General features: G+C 51.3%; 5 protein-coding genes across 5 annotated transcripts; 3 read left to right on the top strand and 2 right to left on the bottom strand.

Moving 5' to 3' along the window:
* Positions 1 to 186: 186 nt before the first annotated feature.
* On the bottom strand, positions 187 to 1,172 carry STEHIDRAFT_124739 (histone-fold-containing protein). The gene is made up of 3 exons (XM_007308790.1): positions 886 to 1,172; positions 504 to 752; positions 187 to 387 (listed from the first exon to the last, which is right to left on the bottom strand). The coding sequence occupies exons 1-3, from the start codon at positions 1,039 to 1,041 to the stop codon at positions 304 to 306; spliced, it is 489 nt and encodes a 162-aa protein (XP_007308852.1). The 5' UTR covers positions 1,042 to 1,172; the 3' UTR covers positions 187 to 303.
* Positions 1,173 to 2,150: 978 nt separating this feature from the next.
* On the bottom strand, positions 2,151 to 4,426 carry STEHIDRAFT_85160 (SET domain-containing protein). The gene is made up of 12 exons (XM_007308789.1): positions 4,317 to 4,426; positions 4,092 to 4,231; positions 3,892 to 4,005; positions 3,736 to 3,820; positions 3,644 to 3,674; positions 3,463 to 3,563; positions 3,246 to 3,377; positions 2,983 to 3,120; positions 2,858 to 2,903; positions 2,657 to 2,793; positions 2,520 to 2,561; positions 2,151 to 2,457 (listed from the first exon to the last, which is right to left on the bottom strand). The coding sequence occupies exons 1-12, from the start codon at positions 4,414 to 4,416 to the stop codon at positions 2,330 to 2,332; spliced, it is 1,194 nt and encodes a 397-aa protein (XP_007308851.1). The 5' UTR covers positions 4,417 to 4,426; the 3' UTR covers positions 2,151 to 2,329.
* Positions 4,427 to 5,793: 1,367 nt separating this feature from the next.
* On the top strand, positions 5,794 to 13,350 carry STEHIDRAFT_171515 (Sec63-domain-containing protein). Its single transcript, XM_007308788.1, has 16 exons — positions 5,794 to 7,441; positions 7,496 to 8,745; positions 8,809 to 9,130; positions 9,190 to 9,313; positions 9,366 to 9,414; positions 9,470 to 9,565; positions 9,619 to 9,697; positions 9,756 to 9,779; positions 9,834 to 9,919; positions 9,971 to 10,712; positions 10,768 to 11,024; positions 11,083 to 11,791; positions 11,846 to 12,002; positions 12,055 to 12,117; positions 12,171 to 12,702; positions 12,758 to 13,350. Exons 1-16 carry the CDS (start codon positions 5,846 to 5,848, stop codon positions 13,200 to 13,202), a joined length of 6,531 nt encoding a protein of 2,176 aa, XP_007308850.1. The 5' UTR covers positions 5,794 to 5,845; the 3' UTR covers positions 13,203 to 13,350.
* A 286-nt stretch (positions 13,351 to 13,636) lies between these two features.
* On the top strand, positions 13,637 to 15,220 carry STEHIDRAFT_103259 (DNA glycosylase; the record flags this gene model as incomplete). The annotated part of the gene is made up of 8 exons (XM_007308787.1): positions 13,637 to 13,964; positions 14,016 to 14,034; positions 14,090 to 14,169; positions 14,221 to 14,288; positions 14,342 to 14,371; positions 14,431 to 14,787; positions 14,838 to 14,906; positions 14,962 to 15,220. The coding sequence occupies 8 exons, from the start codon at positions 13,637 to 13,639 to the stop codon at positions 15,070 to 15,072; spliced, it is 1,062 nt and encodes a 353-aa protein (XP_007308849.1). The 3' UTR covers positions 15,073 to 15,220.
* Positions 15,221 to 15,560: 340 nt separating this feature from the next.
* STEHIDRAFT_134200 (NAD-P-binding protein) lies at positions 15,561 to 17,031 on the top strand (the record flags this gene model as incomplete). Its single annotated transcript, XM_007308786.1, has 12 exons — positions 15,561 to 15,663; positions 15,720 to 15,754; positions 15,822 to 15,988; positions 16,040 to 16,075; positions 16,140 to 16,213; positions 16,271 to 16,312; positions 16,334 to 16,381; positions 16,476 to 16,480; positions 16,530 to 16,605; positions 16,659 to 16,718; positions 16,772 to 16,857; positions 16,915 to 17,031. 12 exons carry the CDS (start codon positions 15,561 to 15,563, stop codon positions 17,029 to 17,031), a joined length of 849 nt encoding a protein of 282 aa, XP_007308848.1.
* Positions 17,032 to 17,476: the final 445 nt, after the last annotated feature.

Raw genomic sequence — 17,476 nt, 5'->3', positions numbered from 1 at the left:
TTCAGTGGTACCTAATATGATCCATGCAGCTTTTTACTACGCAGCGGCATTCAAGGTTAGTAGTCAACGCCTCGATTTTAAGAAAAGTAAGAATAGACACCAGACACCTACTGAGCCATCATAGTCGCACGGCAATTCGACTCTGAAAGAGTTCTAAGCAATGAGTTGAGGGCGATAGATATGAAACGTACATGACGGACATGAATACAAATACAGATTGGAGGTAACCACAACGCAACCCTCTAGAGTACCCAAAGTCCACGAAAAGAAAGAGGCAGAGACGATCGGGCCGCACACATCTGGTCAATCCTCGTCAGGCGTACCCTGGCCTTCGCCGGCTGTACTGCTCTCTCCACCCTTGGCGTTATTGGCGGTAGTTGCTTGATGCTGTGAGCGAATGGTCAGTAGCGAGTTCCAATAATCAGCAGACAATGGATCGCAAACAACGAGAACTAGGAACACCAAGTTCGCACGACCAACAGAGGGAGCAAAGAAGTACCCACCTGCCTCAACTTCGCCAAATGAATCTTCAACGTCTCCACGTAATTCTCAAATCCCAATGAGACCATAGCATAAAGGATATCCTCTCCTCCAATTGTCTTCCGCTTCTCCAACTGACATTTCTCCGCCGCCTCGGAGGTGATGAAGCTGATGAACTCAGAGACGCATTCTTGGACCGTCTCCTTCGCGTCTTTCGCGATTTTGGCGGTCGGTGGGACCGCGTTTTTCATTATGCGCGAGACATTGGCTATCTGACATATCACATCGTACAGATTATACGCACCAAACACGAGATGAAGAGCAAAGTTGTTAAACAAAGACGCGTCGAAATAGAGCGACAAGGTTAGTGGTGTAGATGAGAGAAGACCCAGTGGGACGACACACTGGTAGGTAACGATCCTGTTCGCGATATTCGCCGACTTCTTGTTCTGTGATCGGTGCTGGCTCCGGAGCTTCTTGTTGCGAGTCTGCAGCAGCGCCGGACGTGTCCGCCGCTGGTTGAGGCGCTAGGGGCGCGATGGGGGTAGGAAATTCGGACATTTCGTCGAGTCTCTAGGCGATGCGTGTCCAAGATATATGGTACAGAACACTTCAGACTAGCTTTATTGAGAAGAAGAGGCAAAGAGGGCCGTTGAAGCAAAGATGTGAAAGTTGTAGGCTTTATATTCTGTTACAAGCGTGGGTGTTTGCGATCAGGAGAAGAACGCAACCAAGTCGTGCAACTTTTGACGAACGGACTCCGTCCGGGCTCTGTACGGCAGTGTACGGCCCGGTCTGTATCGTATCTTGTCTACGCCACCCGACTTTGATACCGCAAGGTGCCTGGTGAACGCAAAAAAAACAAAAATAAGCAGCTGCCGCAAGCCTCTCAATCCCACACCACCATCTAGAGTTGCCTCGACTTCAACAAATCTGTTCTGTATGTCTCTCATCCGACTTTGATAACACTGATAGCTCGAAACTCTCAAGCTGACGGTGCCTCGCGTCCCAGACAATTGTGGCACCTGATTACAACAGGTCGCACAACACGACTTGCTCTTGACGGACTCACAGGCTGGAAGGAGCACTCTCCCTAAAGCTCACGATGGCTGACATGGGTACGTGGTTTCTCTTGCGCAATGCATCTTCCTGTGACCTGACAATCAGCAATCCTCACACACCATCATACCATGCTCATCGGCACCAGCATCCCCTAGCACCGATACAGAGAACAACGACGGCAACACAGCGTCCACTCCCTCTTATCTCATTCGAACCTCCATGCTCCCACCCAATTCCGGATCGCTTTTCTCTCACCCTCTCAACCCAGTAGTGTATCCAGGACCGTCATCCAACTCCAACTCTCAGAACGGCCCTATCATCCAACGTAATCAGTTCTCGCTCGGAGCCGAGACGAACCTCATTCGCACGGGTGTACATCTTTGTGCGTTGGCTCCTGGGAAGGAGAGTACGGTGTTGCACTGGCACGTTGCGGAAGATGAGTGGATCTGGGTGTTGAGTTGTGGGGAGGGTGCGAGGTTGGTCACGTACGACGAGGCGGTGGGGGAAGAACAGAGCATGGAGTTGAAGGAAGGGGACTTTTTAGGGTTCGCAGCTGGGTTGAGGGTGGCGAGGAAGTTGGTGAACGATATGGATGCGAAGGAAGAATTGAGATATCTTGTAGGTGGAAATAGTGCGGAGATGGATGTGGTACATTATCCGACAATTGGAGGTGGTGTCGGTGGAGGGAGAAGGGCGGTGATCGAGAGAACGGGGAATGGCAAGGATTGGTGGGTCGATGAGGACAAAATCGATAAAAATCTCAGTTAAGATTGAAAAGCCGTAATAGTCAATCCTCCCCTTTGATTGTATCCGGATCATCATGTACACGGTTTTGAGACTCGTCATCTGAGTCGTGTATGAAAAATCCGGGCCCATAGTCAAGGAAGAGCTCTTCGTTTGATTCAATATATCTCGCTGCTCAGAATATAGCATTATTCAGGGTGAGATCTCAACCAGCCAAACCAGCAGGGACGTACCTGCGAAGATACCAATCCTATGCTCCCCGTTCACGAGGAGTACTATCGAACCAACACATCAGCGTAAGAGCAAGAGCGAGCATGTGAGGGGCTCAATGGGGCCCCGTAGTCTCATTAATCTATTAAATCAGACGCACCTTCAGCATTACAATTGGCCAGCCTGCTGGGGGCATGGTTTATGAAGCGTGCTTCGTTCCCGACACGGCTGGCGTCGATGTTGAGGGTCTCATTTAGCCGGTAGAAATAATTCCGGCCGAGGTATTTGGCTACATCTCTTTTCGGAAAGGGACGGTCAGTATAGCACGCATGAAGACGGTATAGAAAGTTTGAGTTCGTACTGCCGAGACTCCGCTGTTTCATCGTAGACCAACTCTCCCACATATTCTGCATATCAGTGCGCCAACAAGGACATTAATGGTTGATGCGAAAACAGGAAGGGCGGAAGGAGGCGGGTTTGACTGACCCATGATGTAGTCTCCTTCTAAGGCAGTCTCGTCTGCGGCAAGAAACAGACCGAGACCGTACGTCGCGCTACGCAGCTCTGTGCGTTTGATATGATTCTGCTGGATAGCGATGTTCTTGCATTCGTCATCGAACAAATCTTGGAGAGGTATTCAGTCTTTATGCCTTCATGATGGGTATCTATGGAGCAGGGAGGACATACAACTGATCATGGACGTTATCAGTCTCGTTGCGCAGGATAACATGAGCTGGAAAAGTGGACTTACTTGGCTCCACAACGAGTACATAACTCAGGGTCACACTCCCGGTGAGCTCTCCAACACGGACAATCATTCGTCCGACAGAGGTTTCGCCTCTTGCTTTTCGAGCACGTACAGCCTCGCCATCGACGTTTGCCTAACGTACATCGGACCAGATTCGTCAGCCAGGGGTTGAGAGCCGTATCCTCAGTACGCTCATCAGATGAGTACTCGGTACGTACACCTTTTTGAACAATGACAGTTACGTCCACAGTGAGCATCGTTTTTGTAGCATTCGCAGTTGGACTCCATGCAATCGCCCTCGTGCGTGCATGGGTCATTTCTGGAGGCCAAGTAGGCGCGAGAAGGATCAGTGGAAATGAAAATGACGATGAACGTGCAGAGCAAGCAAAAGAAACACACGGTGTCCACTCCTCGGGTGGCTCAGTGTCCTCTACAGCAAGACGGTTCGCTTCAGCATATGCGCGCAAGATCGAATGACAGTGGTGACATACTGAACCTGGGAGTTTGTTTGCTTTGCCCCTTCTTTTTTGCCTTTTCGTCCACTTTGGAAAGAAATAGTGGGCGTAGGGCAAAGCACTGAGAACACAGGTATGAGTATTAGATGGCACATCTGTCATTTCGAACATAGAATAGTAAGTAATACCTACCTCAGCGCACGGCTTCCGTATCATCACAGCCAAATCACAAGGAAGAGCGTCTGCGTCCATTCCAAGGACAACGCGCAACTCATCCGTGGCGGTCTCATCCCATGCTATGCCATCCTACGCCGCGAGGAGGGAATCAGTTATGAAGATTTGAACTCAGTAGAGGTTCACGGAAAGTGAAGAAGTGAGGGCATAAAACTTACAGCGTCTAGGAGAGGATTCGAAGAGAAGCATGTACGCTTGCAAGACTGCTTCTTCCCGCCGTGCGATTCCATCCGATTGAGAAGGTCATTCTGGGAAAGTTTGTTTGAATACTGCAGTGGAGGTACAACATTTCTTGTCTCTTTGGGAGATAAGTAGCAGCACACCGAGTGATCAGTAAATGGGACTATGGGGCCTCGTAAAACGATGGGAAACAAGAGATTTACGATGTGCGGGACAAACCATATCGATACAGTTAGGATTAGGACAGAAGTATTTGAAGCTGCTCCTGATCTGCCCCATCATGTCATACTCGTCGGGTACCATGGGCGCGATTACTGCATCAACCAGGGCATTGAGTTTATTGGGTGTGAATGTGGGCCACGGAAGAAAGTCTCTGTTCAAACAAGAACCTCAGCATACCAACTTGACGCACAAGGGAGCGTATGAACCTCTTGGTAGCGCGGTCGATGATACCAGAATATCCATCGATTTCAGAGCAAAGGTTGTACCAGTTTGAGTCAGAAAGGACGCCGGATTCATCGACTTTGTATGGTGTGATGCCGTACTCGAACATCAATCGGTATACCGTTTCCAGGAAGACGATATCGACTAGTAGGATGAGGCGGGTCGGGAGGTAAGCTAGTAAAACCGAATAATATCACTGGAAGAAATAACAAACTATCAGGGTCAGGCATCTGCGTCTGCCACCTTAGATACATATGTCGCTCCATGTGTTTTCTGTAGGGGAACCGACGGGTCTGGGCTGCATATCCAAAGAAGCCATACTAAAAAGAGTGCGACAAGGATGAACTTAGTAAACACTTACTGTTAGGGGATTGTTCGCTCGGTTCTGCAGAATATTCGTCGATCTCATCGGCGAACGGTATGAAGGGAAGATCGTCCGAATCGTCGCCGGTGAATATGCTACGGTTAACTGATGCGTAGGTCTCGAAGGCGGGATCATCATCATCACCATCAAATAGCTGTCCTGCAGTCTCATTCGTCGCCAGTGTTGTAGAGAACGTAGCCAAATCACGGCTATCCAGTCCATCCTGAGTTTCATTGACGGTATAGACTTGAAAAGTACGGGTTCCATTTACTCGAGCGCTCGGGGAAAAGCAGTCCATGTCCGAATCATCCAAAAGCGGTGACGAAGATTGTGGAGAACTGTCCGATTCAGGGGCATCCAACGATGTCTCCTGCCCGAATGATAAATTATTGACACCTAGGTCGACCAGTTGGTCCTCATTCCAACCTTCTCTCCAGGAATCGAACTCGTCCCAGACTGCGTTGAAGACTGAGAGGACAAGGCTCTTGTCCTCTTCGAGCATATCTGTAACGCGAGCATTTAAAGGATCGACAGTGTCTAGAAATGGATCATCATCTAAGAAGTCGGGATGAGAAAGACCAGTTTCGCTCTGATCTTCAATATCGGACGCGGGGTCGACTTCATTGTGGGCACGTTTGCGGTTCATGCTGCTAGACGAAGTCTTCAATCATGCAATTGAATAGCTAACGGGAAAACTGCTCACCGCACGGGACGGGATTGTCTTGGAATCGATAGATCGCGCTGGTATAATCCAGGTTCGAAGTTCATCGCGTCCTGGTGGCCCAACAGAACGCCAACTCATCGGCCGCGCCACTGACTAATTCTGTCGCGTTTTGAAACTCCGCTCAAACTCCCTCTTGCTCTCGACGTCGAGCACGACGACGACGAAGCAGACGCCGACGACACTCTCTACCTCTTACTATCATGTCTGGTCGACCAGCTGGAAAGCCTGACTTGTCCGGATACAATTATGGCGCCATTTCCTCCCTTGTCTTAACAGCAGATCGCTCTGCTCTTCCGCGACGCGACAAGGAACCGGATGGCGCGCCTACCTCTCTCGTCGGCCGTATCGCCCCAGGGGAGATGGGCTCTAGAGTACAGAGAGCAGCTCCGAAGGATATGGATAAGAAGAAGAAGAAGGCTGCTGAACAGGACCCTTCAGAACGACAGCTCGCGAAGCGAAAGGCTGAGGCGGCTGGCTTTGGGTACACGGACATCATCGAGGCCACACAGGACGTCGAGGGGCTGACATATCGGCCACGGACGGCGGAGACGCGCGAAGTCTATGAGCTCATCCTCTCCAGCGTACACCAGGCGCTCGGGGACCAGGCTCAGGACATCGTTCGCAGTGCGGCAGACGCAGTTCTCGAGACGCTGAAGAACGACAGCATGAAGGATTTTGACAAAAAGAAGGAGGTCGAGGAGATTACCGGCTCCATCTCCAACGAAGCGTTTTCTCAGCTCGTCAACCTCTCCAAAAAGATCACCGACTACGGCGCGGAAGATGAGGCCATGGTGGACCCAGATATGGAGAGGAAGGACGCGGAGATCGACGAGGAGATGGGTGTGGCAGTCGTGTTTGACGAGGAAGAGCAGGAGAGTGAGGAGGAGGAAGGGTTTGAGGTTAGGGAAGAGTCGGACGAGGATGAAGAGAACGAGGGTGCAGAACGGGAGGATGGCACACCCGATGATGCGGACGCTGGTGGGGAGGAGATGGTCATCGGGGGTGGTTCGTCCTCACGGACGAAGGCGAAAGGCAAGGCCGACAAGGATATCGTTTCTCCACACGCTATCGACGGTTTCTGGGTTCAACGTCAGGTCGCAGAAGTCTATCCCGACCCCGTTACCGCTGCAGACAAGACCGCCTCCGTCCTCTCGATTCTCGGATCCGAGTCGAACCTCCGCGACTGCGAGAACCAGCTCATGGAGCTCTTCGACTACCAAAGCTTCGACGTTATTACCAAATTCCTCAAGAACCGCGAGGTCGTTGTCTGGTGTACGAAGCTTGCTCGTAGCGACGCTGACGAACGCGTTAACGTCGAAGTGGCTATGCGGGAGAAGGGCTTGGGATGGATTTTGCGCGACCTCGCTGGTGACAGGCAGGCGAAGGCTCGTGCTGCTGGCGGAGATGAGATGGACGTCGACGAGGACGTGAAGCCTGCAACGGTGCCCAAGACGGCCACGCTCGCGCCTGGCTCTACCGTGCAGCCGAAGAAGACCGTGGATCTGGAGAGCATGGCGTTCAGTCAGGGTGGGCATCTAATGTCGAACAAGAAGTGCAAGCTTCCGGACGGGTCGTTCAAGCGGGCAAAGAAGGGCTACGAAGAGATTCACGTCCCAGCGCCGAAGAGTAAACCGACGGCGGATAGTACCTTGGTGCCCATCTCCGACCTACCCCTATGGGCTCGCGACGCTTTCCCGAAGATGCAGTCTCTGAATCGCGTTCAGAGCAAGCTTTACCCCGTCGCGTTTGGTACCGACGAACCCATCTTGCTTTGTGCGCCCACGGGTGCTGGTAAGGTGAGTTGTGTTCTGTTCAACTTTCCTGATTCTATACTAAAGTCTTTTTTCTAGACCAACGTGGCCATGTTGACCATTTTGAATGAGCTCGCGAAGTACCGTGACGAGACTACTGGCGCGTTCGACCTGGACGCATTCAAGGTCGTTTACGTCGCACCGATGAAGGCTCTCGTTCAAGAGATGGTCGGGAACTTCAACTCGCGTCTCAACGTCTTCGGCATCAAGGTCGGCGAATTGACCGGAGACTCGCAAATGACCAAACAGCAGATCGCAGAGACCCAGATCATCGTCACGACACCGGAGAAGTGGGACGTTATCACTCGCAAGAGCTCCGACACGAGCTACACGAACCTCGTACGCCTCCTTATCATCGATGAGATTCATCTTCTCCACGACGAGCGTGGACCTGTCCTGGAGAGTATCATCGCGAGGACCATTCGGCGAATGGAACAAACCAACGATTACGTTCGCCTGGTCGGCCTCTCTGCCACACTTCCGAACTACGAGGATGTCGCCACCTTCCTTCGTGTCGACGAGAAGAAGGGTCTTTTCTACTTCGACTCCACCTACCGTCCTTGCGCCCTCCAACAACAGTTCATCGGTGTCACTGAGAAGAAGGCCATCAAGCGGTACCAGGTCATGAATGAGGTCTGCTACGAGAAGGTCCTTGACCAGGCGGGTAAGAACCAAACCCTTGTTTTCGTCCACTCGCGGAAGGAGACGGCGAAGACGGCGAAATTCATCCGCGACATGGCCATAGAGAAGGAGACCATCACCCAGTTCGTCAAGCCCGACTCCGCCGTTCGTGAGATCTTGACCGAGGAGGCGAGCAACGTCAAGGACCCCAACCTGAAGGATCTGCTCCCCTTCGGATTCGGTATTCACCATGCTGGTATGTCGCGCGAAGATCGTGCGCTCGTTGAGGAATTGTTTGCGGATGGTTCAGTCCAGGTTCTCGTCTGTACGGCTACTCTTGCGTGGGGTGTCAATCTTCCAGCCCATACCGTCATCATTAAGGGCACGCAGATCTACAATCCGGAGAAAGGTCGTTGGGTGGAACTTTCGTCGCAGGATGTATTGCAGATGCTCGGGCGTGCAGGAAGGCCACAGTATGATACCTATGGTGAGGGCGTCATCATCACGAACCACTCCGAGCTGCAGTATTATCTCAGCTTGATGAACCAGCAATTGCCGATCGAAAGTCAGTTCGTGTCGAAGTTAGCGGATAACTTGAATGCGGAGATTGTTCTTGGGACCATTCGTAACCGTGATGAGGCTGTGCAGTGGCTCGGATACACTTACCTGTAAGTCTTTCCTCTCGTTGCCTCCGGAAACTTTTGGTGCTCACGACATTGACCTGTTTCTAGATATGTGCGGATGCTCAAGTCGCCCGCACTGTATAGCGTCGGTGTCGACTATCAAGAAGACGACCTAGGCCTCGTTCAGAAGCGGGCCGATATCGTCCACACCGCCGCCGCTCTCCTCGAGAAGTGCAATCTGGTCAAATACGAGCGGGCTACCGGTCGATTCCAGAGCACCGAGCTCGGTCGTATCGCCTCGCACTACTACGTAACCTACAACTCCATGGCGACATACAATCAGCACCTAAGGCCGACGATGTCCATGCTCGAACTGTTCAGAGTTTTCGCCCTTTCGAACGAATTCAAACTGATCCCTGTTCGTCAAGAGGTACGAGTTTGTTTAGCTCTACTGTTCGACGGCTTTCTAATCTTCGTTTCTGTCTTCAGGAGAAGCTCGAGCTTGGGAAGCTTTTGGAGCGTGTTCCCATTCCTGTGAAGGAGGGCGTTGAGGAACCCCCCGCGAAAATCAATGTACTCCTTCAGGCCTACATCTCGCAGCTGAAGCTCGAGGGTTCGTCTTTCAGTGCCCACCCACTCCGCAGATACTTACTTCTCTTGAACAGGCTTTGCCCTTGTCGCCGACATGGTCTTCGTCCAGCAATCCGCAGGGCGGTGCGTCTCTCTTTTCTCATTCATCGTCCCAGAACAATACTTATCATGCCTTCAGTATTCTGCGTGCCATGTTCGAGATTTGCTTGAAGCGAGGCTGGGCTGTCCCCGCTCGGGCAGCATTGGACATGTGCAAGATGGTCGAGAAGCGAATGTACGTCCAGTATCAATCATTTCCTTAACACGGCGCTCATGACGTCGTCACAGGTGGAGTTCAATGACGCCTCTACGACAATTTAAGGGTGTACCATCTGAAATCATCCGGAAGGCTGAGGGCAAGCAATTCGTGAGTTGGTAGTTTGTCTTCCCCGTCGTTTGTGTTATTGACCGTCTCTCTTATCTAGCCTTGGTACCGCTATTTCGACCTTGTAAGCAACATATCGTCTATGCTCATGACCTTCACTAACGTTTTCTTTCCATAGAACCCTCCGGAAATCGGCGAGCTCATTGGTATCCCCAACGCCGGCAAGCTCGTCCATCGGCTGGTCCACAGCTTCCCGCAGCTTGTGTATGTCACATTCTCGCACGTTTCTCTTGCATTCACTAACATCTATCCTAGCCTTCAAGCCCAAGTTCAGCCCATCACACGCTCCCTTCTTCGTATCGACCTTTCTATCACTCCTGATTTCCGATGGGACGAGAAGATCCACGGTGGCGCGGAGAGCTTCCTCATCATGGTCGAAGACGTCGACGGTGAAATCATCCTGTTCCACGATTCTTTCGTTCTTCGCCAACGCTATGCCGAGGACGAGCACAACGTCACTCTCACGGTGCCCATGTTCGAGCCCGTGCCACCGAACTATTACATCTCAGTCATCTCCGATCGCTGGCTCCACGCAGAGACTCGTTTACCTATTTCCTTCAAGCATCTTATCCTGCCCGAGAAATTCCCTCAACCTACACCTCTTCTCGATTTACAGCCCCTTCCCCTTCCCGCCCTGCACAACAAGGAGTTCGAAGCCATCTACTCGTCGACGGTCGAGACCTTCAACAAGATTCAAACACAGGTCTTCCAGGCGCTGTATACCTCAGACGACAATGTCTTCATCGGCGCTCCCACCGGCAGCGGGAAGACAATTTGCGCTGAGTTTGCCCTCTTGAGGCTCTGGAGCAAGCCTGAACAGAAGCGCGCGGTTTGCATCGAGCCGTACCAGGAGATGGTCGACCAGCGTGTGGCGGAGTGGCAGAAGAAGTTCGGTGGACTCCAGGGAGGGAAGGAAGTTGTCGGTTTGACGGGCGAGACAAGCGGTGATCTGAGGTTGTTGGAGAAGGGCGACGTGATCGTTTGTACACCCTCTCAAGTAAGTTTCTCCATAGTCGTGCATGCTGTTCGGAACTGATCTTTTTGGCACACAGTGGGACGTGCTTTCGAGACGTTGGCGCCAGCGGAAGAATGTCCAGAACATAGGGCTCCTCATCGCTGACGAGATTCAACTTGTGGGTGGTGAGGTTGGGCCGACCTATGAGGTCATCATCTCGCGTACAAGATACGTCTCTGCTCAGACGGAGATCAAGACTCGGATTGTGGCATGTGGCGTCTCTTTGGCCAATGCTCGCGACCTCGGCGAGTGGATCGGAGCGCCTTCACACGCTATCTTCAACTTCCCTCCAAGGTGCGCTTTCACTTTCTAAGATATGCAATACGAACAATACGTTAACACTTGTTTGTAGTGCCCGACCCCTCGACATGGACATTCATCTCCAAAGCTTTACCATCCCTCATTTCCCCTCACTCATGATCGCCATGTCTAAGCCCGCCTACCTTGCCATCCTCGAATATGCTCCAACGAAACCCACGCTCATCTTCGTGCCTTCTCGCAAGCAGTGCAAGCTTACCGTGGACGACCTCCTCCTGCATTGCAGCGCCGATGATAAAGAAGACCTCTTCCTTAACATCGAGCTCGAACATCTGCAACCACATCTGGACCACGTCACGGACAGGGGCCTCGTAGACTGCTTGAAGCATGGCATCGGCTACTACCACGAGGCTCTCAGCAAGCAGGACAAGAAGATCGTGGAGCGATTATTCCAGTCTGGTGCTATTCAAGTCCTCGTCGCCTCGAAGGATACGGCTTGGAGCATTCCCGTGGCCAGCTATATGGTCATCATCATGGGCGTCCAGTTCTACGAGGGCAAGGAGCATCGTTACATCGACTACCCTGTCATGGATGTGCTTCAGATGATGGGCCGGGCCTGCCGTCCAAAGGAAGACGATAGGAGTCGTTGCGTGTTGATGTGCCAGCAGACGCGTAAGGACTTCTATAAGAAGTTCTTGGCCGAGGGTTTGCCCATCGAGTCTCATCTTCCTACGCATCTCCTACACGATTATTTCTTGGCCGAGATCGCTGTTCGTACCATCGAAAACAAGCAGGATGCTATGGTTCGTCTTCTCGCGTCACCTTACGAGTCTTCCCTCTGATCATCCTTTCTCTAGGATATCTTGACGTGGACGTACTTCTACCGCCGAATGACCCAAAACCCGAACTACTACAACCTTCACAACGTTAGCCACCAACATCTGTCTGATCACCTCTCGGAGCTCGTCGAGAATACCTTGAGCGATCTCGTCAACTCAAAATGTATCGCGATCGGTGCGTACCCTCCCTGATTTGTTTTAGCGCTTTCACTGACTTCAAGCACCAGAGGATGAAATGGATGTGTCACCACTGAACCTCGGTATGATCGCGGCGTACTACAACATCTCATGTACGTGTTCTCTTCCATTGTGTCGACTTCATCTATCTGATCCGTCTCTTTAGATGTCACCGTCGAGGTCTACACGCTTTCGCTGAAGGAGCGCACAAAACTGAAGGGCTTGCTGGAGGTAGTTTCGTCGTCTGCCGAATTCGAGTCAATACCTATACGCCGCCACGAAGACGCTCTGCTTCGTCGTATCTACGACCGTGTACCCGTCAAACTCGATCGTGCCGACTTTGAAGCACCACATTTCAAGACATTCCTTCTCCTTCAAGCCCACTTCTCTCGCCTTCAGCTTCCTCCAGACCTTTCCGCGGACCAGGCAATGGTCCTCGAGAAGGTCATGAACCTGCTCTCGGCCTGTGTCGACGTCATGTCATCGAACGCTTGGTTGAACGCCCTCGGAGCTATGGATTTGTCGCAGATGTGTGTGCAGGCGATGTGGGAGACGGACTCGCCGTTGAAGCAAATCCCTCACTTCGAAGCTGATGTCATTAAGCGGTGCAAGGAAGCGGGTGTTGAGTCGGTGTACGACGTTATGGAGATGGAGGATGGCCAGCGAAACTCGTTGTTGCAGATGGACGCACGCCAAATGTGAGCCGCTCTTCTTTTCTCATGAGCTTCTTGGAGCTCATCCTTTTGTCTCCAGGCGCGACGTGGCCGCTTTCGTCAACTCTTACCCCACCTTGGATGTCTCGCATGAGCTCGTCAAGGGCGAGTACACCGCTGGCGCTCCCATCGTCCTTCAGGTTGCTCTTAGCCGTGACGCGGACGAGGATGACGAGGACGCCGGTGATGCCACTGTCATTGCGCCGTATTTCCCCGGCAAAAAGCTCGCGAACTGGTGGGTTGTCATCGGCGAGCCGAGCACAAAACAACTCCACTCCATCAAGCGTGTTACGGTTGCGAAGAGCCTTTCGGTCAAACTAGAGTTCAACCTGCCCAAGGGCACGCACAACCTCAAGTTGTATGTCATTTGCGACTCGTATATCGGCGCCGACCACGACATCCCATTGGACGCTATTGAGGTTGCTGAGGGGGAGGACAGCGACAGCGATGATGATGATAGTGACGATGATGCGATGGAGGAGTAGATTTTGGACTGACGCTTGTCTGGATTGCTGCTTGTGGTGAGGCTGAGATGTATCCCTACTTGTTTTGATCCCTGCTTTGTTGAGATTGTACTATATGTTCTCCTTACCGTTATACTCAGCCAAAATGGGATAACTTATTCTGCTCTTGGACCCCTGATGAGTGCGTGAGGATACTGCCCCAGAGGGCTCCGGTGCCACACTTTCGCCACAATACATGTCTCGGAAGTTGCCGGATCGCTGCCAGCAGCAATATTCGCGAAACCAACTTTGCTTCGCTCACTCAAATATTGTCAGCTTATTGTGTCTCGATTGACTTGGCTGGACGCGTCAATTGTTCTACGGATACAAACGTCGAAAGACTTGCGATGTTTGATGCTTCTCACGCTGACGAAGCTGACAATTCCGATGGACCTTCACCCGGTACTGTTGTCCAAATGCGCACGTCTCTCGACAAGTTCAAGTTCTCACCCTCGGCGCCCAGTTCTCTACGCCGTTCAGCCCGTTTCACGGCCATAAAGCAAGAAGAACAGGAAGAAGAAGATCGCCTTCCAAGTGTTGCTTCATCCTCTTCCACTCACAAGACTTCTAAGAAACGGTCGGCTTCCGAGATCACGGACCTATGGACTGAAAGTACAAAAGACTCTCCGAATGACAGAAGGAAGCGAAGTAGATCACCAACCAAACTGAAGAAGGGATATGCACTGCCAGAAGTATATGCGCACTTAGGTTGTCTCACGGATCGCTTGAGGGAGGAGCTTGATGGTACGCAATATATCCTCATATCATGGCTAATTCGTGTTCATCGCCGTACAGTCATTTTCGTGGGTATCAAGTACGATCTAATTTTTCGAAAATAATCAAGGCTGGATGATTGATGTCTGACACAGTCCTGGCGTCGAATCGGCGAAGAAGGGCGCACATTTTGCACATCCGACGAACCATTTCTGGCGATGCCTCCACTTGGCTGGTATGTTACATCGTAACTTAATTCCCAAATACTCGCTCATATACCTTGCAGGTTTTACCGACCGTCGTGTTGCGCCTACAGAGGAGCACATCCTCCCAGAGCAATTCAACATAGGCCTTGTAAGACTCTCTTATTTGGACCAAATAGTCGATAACTGATGAGACATGCATAGACCGATCTTGTGGACCGGCCATCGTCAGAGGTTCGTTCACGAACTCAATATTACTCGTCATATCTTTCACGCTGACGAAAGTTCTCAAGGCCGCTGAGTTATCCAAAGCTGAAAAGATAGCCGCGGTTCCGAAACTCCTCGAAAAGTTCAGTCGCTGTCGCCCCCGATTTGTATGCTTCGTTGGCAAAGTCATCTGGGACGTAGTCGAACCTGTTCTCAAGAAAAACAAGTGCGCTATTCCTGAACCCGCTGTAAGCCTTCCGGCTCCAGGCGATGATAGCACGGGAGAAAGCGGGAAACCGAGCGGATCTGCATCTCCAATCAGTAAGAAGACTGGAAAGAATGGAAAGTCTACGAAGGAGAAGAAAAAGGGAACTGGCAAAAAGCCGCCCTTTCCGTACCATCTGCCATTGCCCTACAAGCTTGTCCACGATTATGCTCCAGACGTAAGTATCTCACAGCCGGTCGTGTCTCAGCTGCTCATCTATGCTTCTAGTCGGCCACGGTCAAGGAGACATTGTTCTTCGTCGTACCAAGCACCTCCGGCTTGGTCGCCGGGTATCAGGTATGGAAAGCATACGCTGATTTTGTTGTTCAACGTTTCATGGTGCCCCTTTCAGCTCAAAGACAAAGCTCGATTCTTTACGGCTCTCAAGGTTTGCCTCGAAGAAGAGAAGCTAGACGTCCTCGACAAGACTCAAACGGTCCCGGTCCGCATCGCTTTCTCTTGACCTTTCCCGCCGTCAACACCCAGGACGTATGTTGGCTTGGTTTTGTATGGTGAACTTCCCATTGCACTGTTTCCTCATCGGTCGGCGTACATGTCTTCTAGCGAGAATATACCCACATAAAGCCATTCCGCAAAAAAATTAGTTGGCCAAGGATCAAATACCGTGTCATTTCTGCTCGCTCTCAACTCGATGAGAATCCTCATTATTCGACGAGGGGCTACGTCCGTTCCCTCTGGTTGGTATTCACACAAATGGCGAGCAGTAGCGCCCAATGCGCGGTAGTCGTTGGGAACTCAAAACTTGTTTGCTTATTCTGACACGACGACTTCGGTCGGCATCCTTCAGGTGTCACGGTGTTCAGACATTCGACATAACACTTGATCTCGTCCTTGGTCAAATCGCCTGCATACTTGCTGCCGCCGCGCTTTTCTGTTTCTATCTCAGCAAACTCCTTGGTCCAGATTTGGGAACCCATCCTATCTCTAAACATGGGAAACCTTTGGTCTGTCGTCTCTCATATGTTTACGTCATCACCGAAATGGGCGACAATAGACATTCCCGATCTGTCTGGGAAGGTCATGATTGCAACAGGCACGTACCTATGTTACACCATTCTTGAATGTCTATCTTATGTCAACGGAGATCAGGTGGCAATTCGGGTGTCGGGAAAGAGATAATCAAGGTTTGTGGCTGAGGCTAGCTTGTTGGTGTCGTCTTTTCACATACCTATTATTTCGTCCTTATTCCAGGCCCTACTTGAGCATAACGCAAAGGTGTACATGGCCTCTAGAAGCCCTGACAGGGCTCAAGGTGCTATACAACAGTTGAGAGACGAGACTGGGAAGGAAGCCTTGTATCTTCACCTCGACCTGGCCGATCTGACCAGTGTTCGCAAGAGCGCTGAAGAATTCCTGTCGTGAGTGTATACCCCAAGTTATTTCATTGCTCAATGCTGACGCTCACAAAGTAAAGAGACAGAACTTCATGTTTTGTTCAATAACGCGTAAGGACGGTCGATTGCATGTCATCCGGTGAAGTGGCGGTGGTGACTTCTGGCGGCTTCGTAGCGCTGTGATGGCCTGTCCTGTCGATGAGCTCACGAAGCAAGGATATGATATGCAAATCGGATCCAATGTCCTAGGTGAATGATGCCCATTTTCAGCTTTGCCACTTCGATTTCGGCTGACGTTCGCAACAGGTCACTTTTTGTTCACGGAGCTTTTGATGCCAGCACTTTTGAGTGCAGTCTCATAAAGTCCAGACAAGAAAGCGCGCGTAGTCACGACATCATCATCGGGTGCCTATCTCTGTACACTCGATTGGGAGCTACTCAAAGAGAAAGATGGCCCGCACAGACGAAGCTTGTCGCCCATGTCGCTGTATTATTAAACCAAGCTTGTGAGTACGTGTTCTTTCTGCATATAGAGTATGCCATGACCAAGCTCTTACACCTTTAGGCGAACGTCATCGTTGCCCGTGAATTGGCGAGGCGGTATGGCGATAAGGGAATCGTCTCGATATCTGTGAATCCAGGTCTGTGGTTGAAATCTCCATCAGAGTATTTGTGCTTAATTCAAGAGCCACAGGCAATCTCAATACTAACCTTCAGAAATATCTCGTCGGTGTCCAAAAATGGATCATCGTGAGTGATGGCAATACAGCAGATATTCATGGCTTTACTGATGCATTTTCATGCAAGAACGCCTTTTGTATCCGGCTCATTATGGCGCTCTTACCCAGCTCTGTGCAGGTACTTCACCAGCTACAGTGGACTATAACGGAAAGGTAAGACGATGTAATCTGAAGACCGTTACGACTATTGACGATCAGAATCACCACTAGTTTTTGATTTCATGGGCTCGTCTCGGCGAGGCTCCTGCGGTAAGCGGTGATCCGCACTCCGGGAAGAAGCTTTGGGAGTGGCTGGACCAGCAGTGCAGCGGCTTCTACATAGGATGATGGTCAGCCTATCGATGCATCTAACCTGATATGACCTTCATGGAGATGTTTTGAACTTTCCTTCTCTTTATCCGACTTACGCTCCCGCGTTACACTGCTCCCATCGACATGACTGGGCAGTCTCGTGTAGCCGGTGAGTACCAACGGCCTTTTAAGGGAGTAGGGAATCTGATCCAGGTACAAGGCGTCAACTTCGTTGCAGCTTCGTATTATACCCGGTCCTTAGTCGGGTCTCACGCAAGTCGCATGCTTTTTGTGTTGTCCATACGACCTGTAACGCAGTGGAGCCAAACGTCCCGGCGTTCTGTTTTTCTCTCGATTGATAATCACTCGTTCTTGTCGACCCACGAAGAGCTTTAGTCCGCGAGCAGACTGGGCGTCTCGGGGTGTGAGACTCAGACGCATCGTGGAAGTGGACACCGTGCAAGTGTTTTAGTGTTCGATG

This window comes from Stereum hirsutum (genome assembly GCF_000264905.1).
Source record: "Stereum hirsutum FP-91666 SS1 unplaced genomic scaffold STEHIscaffold_16, whole genome shotgun sequence".
NCBI classification, from domain to species: domain Eukaryota; kingdom Fungi; phylum Basidiomycota; class Agaricomycetes; order Russulales; family Stereaceae; genus Stereum; species Stereum hirsutum.
Note: the sequence above shows the minus strand (reverse complement) of the source record. Positions and strands in the feature narration are given on the sequence as shown.